This window comes from Pelophylax lessonae (genome assembly GCF_965119305.1).
Source record: "Pelophylax lessonae genome assembly, chromosome: 6".
NCBI lineage: Eukaryota > Metazoa > Chordata > Amphibia > Anura > Ranidae > Pelophylax > Pelophylax lessonae.
This window is the reverse complement of record NC_138773.1, coordinates 62,093,406-62,106,166: the sequence shown is the minus strand read 5'-3', so window position 1 is coordinate 62,106,166 and position 12,761 is coordinate 62,093,406. Positions and strand designations below refer to the sequence as shown.

General features: G+C 47.1%; 1 protein-coding gene across 1 annotated transcript; it reads right to left on the bottom strand.

Moving 5' to 3' along the window:
* Positions 1–1,206: 1,206 nt before the first annotated feature.
* On the bottom strand, positions 1,207–6,401 carry PGP (phosphoglycolate phosphatase). The gene is made up of 2 exons (XM_082262415.1): positions 5,723–6,401; positions 1,207–1,735 (listed from the first exon to the last, which is right to left on the bottom strand). Exons 1-2 carry the CDS (start codon positions 6,315–6,317, stop codon positions 1,410–1,412), a joined length of 921 nt encoding a protein of 306 aa, XP_082118541.1. The 5' UTR covers positions 6,318–6,401; the 3' UTR covers positions 1,207–1,409.
* Between the last annotated feature and the right edge of the window lie 6,360 nt (positions 6,402–12,761).

Genomic DNA, 12,761 nt, shown 5'->3' with positions numbered 1-12,761 from the left:
CAAGTCAATTTGACTATGCCACTTCTAACACCGAGTATTTATCAGGGGGTTGCTTCAAACAAATTTCATAAAAGGGTGGGATATTTGGGTAAACATTCCTTCAATTTAATTCAGACCCTGAACCTCCTTCTTAATTCACTTTGGCTACTAGGATTTTGGGTAGCCCTCATGCCTTTACTAATATTACCCTACACGGTTGAATGAAGTGAATCTCAGAGAGTGCCTCTCCTATCCAATTTTTTCTCAGTTTGCGCTGGGTTTCTTTCAGTCTTGGTATACTGTGATTGAACATTTTAGTTGGTAGCTTGAGTAATACACGTTGGGTGTTTTTGGTTGTGCTTTACCCATGTACATTACCAAGCCTAGGAATGCGCAATAGGCTCTTTTTTTAATATTCTAAGCTGAACATAAAAAAACAGTGCAGCTGTGCAGGGCTCCACCCACACAGAAAATTCATTCACAGAATTCTGTGAATGATCTACAACTACCATGAACCTCTCAATGAGGTTCATTGACTCTTCCTGCAAGTCAGTAACTGCCTGCATTCTGCACTGGATGTCCAAGCATATAACAATTTCCTGGGCCCTGGTATTGCACACACAATCTGCTGATCGTGGGTACAATGCTTTACAGGCGCCAGTATAAAATAAATGAATGCATTTTTTTTTACCTGCAAAAAGATGTAAATGTATTATTTTTAGAAAAGGAACTTATCCTTTAATCCCACAACTGAGAGTCCACTGTTCGATACAGTAGCAGTATACCCGCTTCCCTTGAGGGTGGGTAGGTTACATAACATTCCCCACATACACGGCAAGTACATGGTTAACCCTCCTGTCTTAAAGCACTTACTTACTGCAAAGAGCACTGACAGAAATCAGTACACAACAGATACACACTCATCAAACCTCTTAGGAAAGGGACCTTTGTAAACAAAAACACACACGTGGCACAGACAGATATTTTAAGACAGGTTTGTCCTGTGATCAAATATACAAAACTTTAAAAACTTGCAGTTTCTTAAAATGTGTACTTATGCAAATCTTGAATGCAGTGATGCTGATACTGCATTCTAGTACACAAGTGACTATAAGCTATTCCCAACATAAGAAAAATAATTTAATATAATACAGAGCTGTTTCTGTATAACTATTACATTAGGTAATAAAATAAATTATATATTTAGTTTCTCATATATATCTGACTCTTGCCTATTTGTACAAGAGCTTGGCGTTGAACCATAACTTTTCATAAAACTATCAAAACTGTCACTGGGGTAACCCCTGTGTTTGTACTGTCCAGATAAGGATTCAACCGTAATATAGGCAGTGCAGGTCAGAAACCACATTATTTGCATAAATTATAACAAATTTGGTTATTTTTGTGCATCCAGTTCCACTGGAATCACTTCAGTGGGCATTATCAATCAGTGCTGGCAGCAGGTCAGCAACCGAGTCTACATAGAAGTCAGGGACCAGAGAGAGGGAGCCGCTGTTTTGGTAGGCCTTTGCGTCTTCCAGAGTGGAAAAGCCTGTGAGGGTCAGAAGAGTGCAGATTCCACACGTAGAACCCATCTGAATGTCTGTGTCCAGGCGATCTCCCACCATGACAGTCCTGGAGGGATCCAGACCACATTCTTTGACCACGCAGTCATACAGGAACGAGTTGGGTTTTCCAATAACCTGGGCTTTGCGATGAGCAGCGGTTTCCACAGCTCGTACCAAGCAACCAGTTCCTGAAAAAAAAAAAAAAGCCTGTTTATTTCCAAGGTCTACAATCTGCCGAGTAACACAGAAAAACTTTAATGCGCCAATAAGTATTCAGAGGATGGGGGGTCACAGTGGGCAGATGCAGACATACAACACATTAAGAAGCAGAGGCTGAAAATTCAAGCAGAACTTCTAGTCATCCAAGAGTGCAAAGAATAGCATCAAACTACACACGATTAGTAGAACTTATTTCCCCAGCTTTTTTTAACCGGGCAGCTTCTTAACCAGTTGCCAACCGCCCCACACAGATTTACTGTGGCAGGGCGGCCCAGCTGTGCACAATCACGTAGGACTGCGTAATTATGTGCAAGTGGTTTCGGCAGCGCGACCGCGCTCCCGCTGTGATTAGACACAGCGGAAATCAGGCAACGGGAGGAGCGGGGCAGCGATTGCCCCTGGCCTCCCGTGATCGTCAGAGAAACTGACAGAAGACTCGCCTGCTTATGTAAACAAAGCAGGCGAGTCTTCTGTCACATAGGCAGGGAGAGATCAGGAGTTTTACCTAAGCTGAAATCCCGATCTCTCTGTGCCTGTCACAGAGCCCCCCCCACAGTCAGTAAGCACAGTTAGGAATACATTAAACTCTTTGATCACCCCAGTATTACCCCTTCCCTGCCAGAGTCATTTATACAGTAAGGCTGCATTCACACTTGAGCGTAGCGTTTTTTACCGCAATTTTAGCGCAATTTTTTCAGGCGTTTTTCATTGACATCTATCAAAAACGCTGGTAATCAGCCCAAAAAGAAGCTCATGTACTTTTTTCAGCTACAGGCGTTTTGCAAAACGCTCAGATGTGAACAGGGGCCATTTAAATTAATGGGGTTTTACTTGTTGGGCGTTTTGGAAGCGTTTCTTTTGAGCGTTTTTGGAGCTGAAAACGCCCAGGTGTGAATGGAGCCTAACAGTGCATAATATTTAGCACTGATTACTATATTAATGTCACTGGTCCCCAAAAGGTGTCAAAAATTTCAGTTAGGGGTGGGATCTGTCCACCGCAGTCCCGCTAAAAATTGCAGATCGCCGCCATTACTAAATAAAAACAAATACATAAATAAAAAGTCCAAAAATCTATCCCGTAGTTCGTAAACGCTATAAATTTTGCGCAAACCAATTAAAATACGTTTTGGGTTTTTTTTTACCAAAAATATGTAGCAGAATACAAATTGGCCTAAACTGATAAAAAAAAAAATTAGATTTTTTTAGGGAATGTTTTATAACAGAAAGTATAAAATATTCTGTTTTTCCCAAAATTGTCGCTCTTTTTGTTTATAGCTCAAAATATAAAAACCTCAGAGGTGATCAAATACCACCAAAAGAAAGCTCTATTCGTGGAGAAAAAAATACATCAATTTTATTTGGGTACAGCATCGCACGACTGCGCAATTTTTTGTTAAAGTAACGCAGTACCGATTGCAAAAAATGGCCTGGTCATTAAGGGGGATAAAACCTTCCGGAGCTGAAGTGGTTAAAGAAGAGAAAAAAAAGTATCTTGAAAATGCGTTTTCACTTACAAAATGAATTTATACAGTAATTCTGTAACAGCCTCTTGATTGGTCCATAAACCCAGCCCTATATACGAGAAGTACACAGTGCAAGTTACATATTGCTTAAACTGATATCAGCTCTGTTGGAAATCAGACATTAGTCAACAGGGTGTTGGTTAATGCCTAGCTGCACCTAAATGTGAGGGAAGCCTGTGAGCACAGAATGACAGCCACATCCTCTGTCATAATGATTTAGCAGATTTGACCTTTCCTGATGAGGACTTGGCAATTACCAGACAACGGCTTCCTTGTACTGCATTCACCTTGTATAGTCATGTCCAGGGCCCTCCAATCACACAAAGCCTATTAGATCATGTACAGGGTAATTCTGTTTATACTTTGGGCGAGATTTACCAAAACTTGTGCGCACAGAATCTGGTGCAACTTTGCATAATAACCAATCAGCTTGAACAAGCTGAAGTAAAAAGCGGATTGGTTACTATGCATGGCTGCATCAGATTACCTGTGCTCCAGTTTTAGTAACTCTTCCGCAATGGTGCTACTTGGTTTACACCTGTGTGCTGTGTGTGCTTGCAGGTGCGGGAGTCGCGAATGGCACCCCCCACGCATGTAAAATCGCAGGAACCGCAGAGATTTTCTGTGCGGGCCGCGTTTTGAAAAAGGTGAATGCACCTTTCTCTGTAGGAAACCTACGCATGGCCGCCTATTGAAATGAATGGGCTGCCATACCAACGCGACCCGCACAAATGCAAAAATGTGAACCTAGGGTAAAAGGGAAAGAACACCTTTTGGGAAGAAGAAAAAACCATGCTCCTGTATTCATTCGTTTTTTTTTTTGCATTGGAGCCTACAGAGCATTGCAACTGCAATCAGTGGAATGGAGTGCACTGCATAGGCTCCTATGAAGGTACAGACCTACTATGGAGCTGGAGAAAGTAATCAATGGGCAACTCCATCGAGATCTATGGCTCCACCCAAACCAGAGGAAGCATTATGGCCACACCTCTAACTTCCCTGTACTATATATGGCCAGGGTACATATACCAGAGGGGGGTAATGGTAACACTCCCTGAATCCCCTCCCCCACACATCTATGGCCAGCCTTTTTATAAGAGGGGGGTCATGACAACATCTCTAACCTTTATATATAGTGTTTAATATACCAGAGTGGGTCACAGTGGCACTCCTGACCTTGCTGGTGTTCTATATACATAGGGGGGTCACAGTGGCACTCCTGACCTTGCTGGTGTTCTATATACATAGGGGGGTCATGGTGGCACCCATTACGCCCCCCCCATGGCCAGTGATATATATACACCAGAGGGGAATCATGGTGGCATTTATTACCCGACCGATGTCCCCAGTCCCGTTAAATGTAGATGTGATCCTTCCTTGTACCGAGGATGGCCCGATGTTCTGCCAAAAACTCCAACTCACCAAAATCTCCAACCACGTCACTTCTGGTGACTCTCCGGCAGCAATAATTGGAGCTTGACGAGTTGGCGGTTTTCACAGAACAGCGGGTGAGGAAAAAAAAAAAAAAAGTTGTCGTTGCCTTGGTGGTGGCCATGTTGGTTACTAGCGGCAGATTAACAAAGTCCCCTCATATCATGTACCGTAGTGTATACACTGCCGGTGTCCTCTGGAAAAAGTTTTTGGCAGAACAGTGCCCCCCCCCCCCTCCTCTCTGCATCTGGGATGGTCCCCCTACAAAGGTCCCTCGTACCGGGGATGGTCCCCCTCCTCTCTCCCCCCCCCCAGGTCCCTCGTACCGGGGATGGTCCCCTTCCTTCCTCCCCCAGGTCCCTCGTACCGGGGATGGTCCCCTTCCTTCCTCCCCCAGGTCCCTCGTACCGGGGATGGTCCCCTTCCTTCCTCCCCCAGGTCCCTCGTACCGGGGATGGTCCCCTTCCTTCCTCCCCAAGGTCCCTCGTACCGGGGATGGTCCCCTTCCTTCCTCCCCAAGGTCCCTCTCCTTCCTCCCCCAGGTCCCTCGTACCGGGGATGGTCCCCTTCCTTCCTCCCCAAGGTCCCTCGTACCGGGGATGGTCCCCTTCCTTCCTCCCCAAGGTCCCTCGTACCGGGGATGGTCCCCTTCCTTCCTCCCCAAGGTCCCTCTCCTTCCTCCCCAAGGTCCCTCGTACCGGGGATGGTCCCCCTCCTTCCTCCCCAAGGTCCCTCGTACCGGGGATGGTCCCCTTCCTTCCTCCCCAAGGTCCCTCGTACCGGGGATGGTCCCCTTCCTTCCTCCCCAAGGTCCCTCGTACCGGGGATGGTCCCCTTCCTTCCTCCCCAAGGTCCCTCTCCTTCCTCCCCAAGGTCCCTCGTACCGGGGATGGTCCCCTTCCTTCCTCCCCAAGGTCCCTGGTACCGGGGATGGTCCCCTTCCTCCCCCAGGTTCCGCGTACCGGGGATGGTCCCCCTCCTTCCCCCCCAGGTCCCTCGTACCGGGGATGGTCCGGCCCCCCTCCAGGGGCAGCCTTGTGTCGGTGTTGGTGGCGATGAAGAGACAGTCGGGCTCCTGCAGGTATTGGAGCGCTCGGGTCAGTTTCATGTAACTGAAATGCTCATCGAAGCCGACCACCACCGCCCTGACCTCGGGGTCCCGGCTGAGGGCCGCCCAGTCCTTCATCCCTCCGGTGACCGGGTCCGCTCCGTGTCCCAGGTGAGGGATACCGGCCGCCTCCAGTTCCTGGCTCAGAGCGCCCCCTCCGACCAGGAAAACCTTCCCCCGGAGCCGGGCCGTGTCCCGCAGGTAGAGCGCCGTGCAGTAGGCCGTCCCGAACACCTCCCGGGGCTCGGCGGAGAAGCCCAGGCGGCCCAGCTTGTCGGCGTACATGGCGCGGGTCTTCGTGCTGTTGTTGGTGAGGTAAAACACCCGCTTGCCGCTCTGCTTCAGCCCGTTCACCAGTTCCGGGGCTCCCGGGACCGCCTCGTCCCCCCGCCATAGGACCCCGTCACAGTCGAAGAGCACCGTGTCCACCGAGGCCAGGAAGCGCCGGGAGAGCTCTCCGTTCAGGCGGACACACTTGGAGGCGGCCATATTCGTTCTGAGGGTAGCGTGTCCTCATGTCTGCCCTTCCCAGCGCGCTATTGGCTGGCGGTAGCCTCAGAGCGGGCGCTGATTGGTGGAGGCGTGATACAGCAGGCTCAGCTGTCCTCTCTAGATGTGTTAAGGTAACATGACAAGTTGGGTCGCCCTTAGCAACCGGCTGTGAGGGCAGAACTGTGGGCACAGCCATTGCTGATACTGGCATCACTAAAAAAGTATGCCACATGAAACAAGCAAGGCAGCCAATTAAGTCTGAAGCCAACAGAGAATCAAAGAATAAAATCACTGCCCTTAAAAATGTTCACAAAAATAAAATGTCCACTTTTTTGGTTTTACATCTCCCCCTCATCCCAAAGTGCAGTAAATACAATTATATATATATTATATTAAAAAAATGTTTATATATTGACCTTGCCAGGATATATATGTTGCCCCATCACCTAGTACCTAAGTGTCAGTGGCCATCATCCCAATTAGTAGGAAAAAGAGGAAACCCCCGATTTGGTGGGACTATGAATGCGACTGAACATTTAAAAGAAAGATGCTAATATGTAAAAAACATCGACACTTTATTATTGTACATCAAAAAGAAAAGGAAAATTAACAATTAGTCCCCGTTCACACTAAGGCGACCTGTGAGGCAACCTGGTCGCCTCACAGGTTGCCGTAGGTCGCCTCCCATAGGGAAGCTGCGGACCCGTTCTAATAGGAGCGACACAAGTCGCTCCGACTTAGAAAAAGGGTCCGGAGCTTCTTTGGGGCGACCTGGAGGCGACCGCCATAGACTTCAATGTTATGAAGTCCGTGGCGGCCGCTCCGAGGTGGCGGAGCGCTGCTCGCACCGCGACCTCGGAGGTCGCGGTGCGAAGTAGCGTCGCTTGTATGTGAACGGGGCCTAACAATCACAGTACGTTCTAAAAAATGCATGCAATGACAGCTCATACAAGGTGTAGAAGATTCCAGGGTACAAATGGTGAGAAAAACAAGAGAGACCCTACGCGTTTCGGGTAAAAACCTTTCTTCAGGGGTCAACCAAGATTCAGATCACATTATGTACCTATACAGGTTAAAAAGTGATACTATAAGTTGTAATTATATGTAAGATTAATCTTCTATTCGGATATTTCAATGGTTAGTACTTACCACTTGGGTCTTCATATAAACCGAGCAGAGCTGTCTGTTAAAAATCGGTACAATATACTAGGGATGCACCGATCCGACTTTTTTGGACCCGATACCGATATCTGGTGTTGTGAAATCGCCGATACCGATACCGGAAACCGATATGGAGTTACACACAAAGCAAGCGGCTGCATTACAGAGCAAAGCCGCTGCTTCATGTGTGTGGCTCCTCCATTCACAGGCGGAGTGCATCTAAAAGAAAGCCGGACCTATACAGGAAGTAGCGGCTCCCATCCCATACTACTACTGCACCAAGTAAGGGATGGCTGAGCCGTTACCAAGCAAAAACCGGATCGGCCAGTGGATTGGTCAATGTTACCGATCCCCCAATCCATCTAAAATGGCCATATCGGCGCCGATATCCGATCTGAATATCGGATCAGTGCATCCCTACAATATACCAGTGAAGAAGGATGCCTGGTTTCCAATGTGCACATATTGTAAGTAGGTATACTTGAAAAATTGGAAAAAGAGAGAAGAGCCACAGTACCGTGAATCGGTGGGCACCACAATGATCCAAACCGGTCCAGTGAGAAACCCCCAAGGGGGGCACTCATAAAAATATATATAAGTATGCTGGAAACCTGAGATGTATGAAGATGTAGGGAAAAAGGTAAATTAGGGGAGTAAAAATAAGTATAAAGAAAGCAGTAAATGATGATGTAGTCAATAAACGTAATACCTGTAGTATATAGGTAACCGCATGGCAAGAGGTCATGCAGATTTATAAAATGCTTGTCAGCCCAGTATGAAGAGTATATATTACGATGTGGACATCTTATATTGTACTATTGTAATATTGTTTTTAACAGACAGTTCTTCTCGGTTTATATGAAGACCCAAGTGGTAAGTACTAACCATTGAGATATCCGAATAGAAGATTAATCTTAAATATAATTACAACTTATAGCAGGGGTGGCGAACACGCGGCTCTCGAGCCGCATGCGGCTCCCGGCCAAACTGAATGCGGCTCTTTGGTTATCATTATTATTTGGTATACTGTGGCTCTAGTAGTCTTTGCCAAGTTTGGATGCTGCGGGACCTCTGAGGAGAGATCTCCAAGCGCGTAGTCCCGCCCCCAGGCTGCGACATCACGTCTCCCATCTCCCAACACTGCACGGGCCAGAGAGCGTGGGGACCCGTGTGTCTCCCTCCCGCCTCAGCTGCCTGTCACGTGTCTGAGTGACTGACGAGAGCTCAGCTCAGCTGAGACAGCCGCCCGCTGACATCTTCCCCTGCGCATATCAACAGCAGCAGGTGAGGAGGGGGGGGTCTCTGATGGGGGACATTTATGTGTGTGGGGGACATTTATGTGTGTGGGGGTCTCTGATAAGGACATTATTGTGCAGGGGTCTCTGATGGGGGACATTTATGTGTGTGGGGGTCTCTGATGGGGGACATTTATGTGTGTGGGGGTCTCTGATGGGGGACATTTATGTGTGTGGGGGTCTCTGATAAGGACATTATTGTGCAGGGATCTCTGATGGGGGACATTTATGTGTGTGGGGGTCTCTGATGGGGGACATTTATGTGTGTGGGGGTCTCTGATGGGGGACATTTATGTGTGTGGGGGTCTCTGATAAGGACATTATTGTGCAGGGGTCTCTGATGGGGACATTTATGTGTGTGGGGGTCTCTGATGGGGGACATTTATGTGTGTGGGGGTCTCTGATGGGGGACATTTATGTGTGTGGGGGTCTCTGATAAGGACATTATTGTGCAGGGGTCTCTGATGGGGGACATTTATGTGTGTGGGGGTCTCTGATAAGGACATTATTGTGCAGGGGTCTCTGATGGGGGACATTTATGTGTGTGGGGGTCTCTGATGGGGGACATTTATGTGTGTGGGGGTCTCTGATGGGGGACATTTATGTGTGTGGGGGTCTCTGATGGGGGACATTTATGTGTGTGGGGGTCTCTGATAAGGACATTATTGTGCAGGGGTCTCTGATGGGGGACATTTATGTGTGTGGGGGTCTCTGATGGGGGACATTTATGTGTGTGGGGGTCTCTGATGGGGGACATTTATGTGTGTTTGTCTGTTTTGGCAGGTCACTGCGTGGTGTGGCTCTCTGACTCTCACAGTTTAAAATTTTGGCTCCTTTTGTCAAACTTGTTGGCCACCCCTGACTTATAGTATCAATTTTTTACCTGTATAGATACATAACGTGATCTGAATCTTGGTTGACCCCTGAAGAAGGGTTTTTACCTGAAACGCGTAGGGTCTCTCTTGTTTTCCTCACCATTTGTACCCTGGAATTTTCTACACCTTGTATGAGCTGCCATTGCATGCATTTTTTAGAACGTACTGTGATTGTTATTGGTAATTTTCCTTTTCTATTTTATGTACAATAATAATGTGTTGATGTTTTTTACATATTAGCATCTTTCTTTTAAGTGTTCAGTCGCATTCATAGTCCCACCAAATCGAGGGTTTCCTCTTTTTCCTATATTGACCTTGCCTTACACTCTGCCCACACTGTCTAGGTGAGGGTGATATCAAAAGCCTAGGTGCCTAGACAAGGGTGATGTCACCATCCTAGGTACCTAGGTGAGGATGATGTAACAATTCTAGGTGCCTAGATGAGGGTGATGTCACCATCCTAGGTGAAAGTAATGTCACTATCTTTGCTGGTGAGATCTCAAGCATTTCCGGGTACCAAAACATGGAGTATTACCCTCGCCTAGTAGCACCTGAATTCGCACACGCACAGTATAAGCTGCTGAACGGTTTATTAATGAGCAATCAGAACCTGTTCCACAGCTCGTATGCTTCATGCCCATGATCTCCCTGGAAGACACCGGTGACGTGTCCTGCCCATGGGGCAGTTGTAAAGCCTGGGCTACATCACCAGTGCCTTCCTTCAATCTCTTGAACTTGGCGTGTCAGCCGTGGAGTGGTGTGTGATTGTTCAATAATAAACTGATCAACACATTTGGTAAATGAGCTGTAGTGTAGTTCATGATTGGTCATTATAAAACTGCTCCACAGCTTGGATGACACATGCATGGCATAGGTGACATGGCCTTCCCAAGGGGCAGCTGTGAGGCCAGGGCTACATCATCAGTTCCTTCCAAGGAGATCTTGTGCGTATGGCGTGCGAGCTGTGGCACAGTTTGTGATCGTTCATTAGCTGCTCCACAGCTCATACGCCAGGAGATTTCCCGGTGATGTGGCCCTTCTGGGGGAAGCTGTGAGGTCGGGACTACGTCACCAGTGCCTCAAAGAATCAAGAAGTGCAAGGAGGTTAAATGTAAGTTAGGGTCCTTTCACATTGGCTGTCCGATCAGGCCCGCCTGTCAGGTTTTCAGGTGGACCTAATCGGATCCTGCAGTCTCCTCTATGGAGTGGCAGATGTCAGCGGACACATGTCTGTTTTCATCTGATTTCTTCATAGAGGAGAGCGGGACTGTGATGGTGTCCGCTCTGCACACTGTCATCCACCTGCTCAGTAAGGATCAGGGGAGCGATCCCCCACTGAGCAAGGGGAATCTGTAACACAGAGGCACCTGTGTGAAAAGACCCTTAATAACAAATCATTTATTTTACATTAAATGTCAACATGTTGGGTTTAGAAAGGAGGGGTCCACTTTAACCACTTGCCTCAAAATCACATACCTGTATGTCATTTGGCTTCAAGTGGTTGCAGCTGCAGGCATCACCCCAGTACTGTTTTTTAGAGCTGACATTCGCCTCTCTTGTACTAAGAACCGACCTTGGCATTTTGAAAGCCTTCAAGTGCAGTGGAGGGATTTGGGGTCTTATAGACCCCAGATCTCTCCATAAAGAGTACCTATCACATACCTATTGCTGTGACAAGGATGTTTACACTCCTTGTGACAGAAATAAAAGTGATAAAAATAATAAAAATTAAAAGGGAGTGTAAAAAAAAAAAAAGTAAAGCGCCCCATCCCTCTGTGCTCGCGCGCAGAAGCGAATGCATATGTAATTTGTGCCCACATATGTAAACAGTGTTCAAACCACACATGTGAGGTGTCGCCACGATCGTTTGAGCAAGAGCAATAATTCTCATGCAAGACCTCCTCTGTAACTCTGAACAAGTAACCTGTAAAAAAATGTAAAATGTCGCCTACAGAGATTTTTTAAGTACCGTAGTTTGTCGTCATTTCACGAGTGTGTGCCATTTTAACCACTTAAGCCCCGGAAGATTTTACCCCCTTCCTGACCAGGGGGTATTTTGCGATTTGGCACTGCGTGACTTTAACGGACAATTGCGCGGTCATGCGACGCTGTACCTAAACGAATTTGGCGTCCTTTTTTTCCCACAAACAGAGCTTTCTTTTGGTGGTATTTGATCACCTGTGCGATTTTTTGATCACGCGCTATAAACAAAAAAAGAGCGTCAATTTTGCAAAAATAACAATATTTTTCACATTTTTTTATATGAAATTCCCCCCAAAAAAATGTAAAAATCAAAATTTTTTAACATTTTCGGCCAATTTGTTTTATCCTACCTATGTTTGGTAAAAAAAATCGTAAAAAGCGTATTTTGATTGGTTTGCGCAAAAGTTATCGCGTTTACTAACAAAGGGAAAGATTTTTGTCATTTTTGTTGTTTTTTTTTTTAACGCGTAATGGCGGCGATCTGCGATTTTTTTTGCGGTACTGCGACATTGGGGCGGACAGATCGGACCCTTGACTGACATTTGTGACACTTTTGGGGGTCCCAGTGACATTTCTACAGTAATCAGTGCTATACATATGCACTGTTACTGTAAAAATACACTGGTAGTGAAGGGGTTAACTTTATTTGGGAGGGAGGGGCTGTGTGTGTCCCTAGGGGCGTGCTTTCTACTGTGATTGGCTGTGGCTTCAGCTGTAAGGACACTGATCAACGGATCTACATACTAGATCCGTGTGATCAGTGTCTTTACAGCGAGGAGAATGACAGGTGGCTTGTTTACACAAGCTGCCTGACATTCTCCCTCCCCCCCGCCGATCGCCGAGTGACCGGCGGACATCGGGTCCGCTGGTCACACGCGCGGGGGGGTCCGTGACCACGCGGGAGCGCGCCTCCGGCGGCGCGCGCTCGCTCCCTAGACCCTCACAGGCAAGCGACGTAGACCTACGTTAGTTTGCCTGTGAGGGGCTGACCGCCGACGTAGATAGTCGTGCAGCGGTCGGCAAGTGGTTAAAGCCTTATATGTCAGGTATCTATTTACTCGGCATAACATCATCTTTCACATTATACAATAAATTGGGCTAACTTTACTGTTTTTTATTTTTAATTC

What these genes read in the sequence shown, in the direction of transcription:
- PGP (XM_082262415.1), bottom strand. Translation starts at nt 6,317, where the DNA reads ATGGCCGCCTCCAAGTGTGTCCGCCTGAACGGAGAGCTCTCCCGGCGC. An exon ending in GGGGGGCCGGACCATCCCCG is followed by an intron (nt 1,736 to 5,722) that starts GTACGAGGGACC and finishes TTTTTTTTTCAG; the next exon opens with GAACTGGTTGCTTGGTACGA.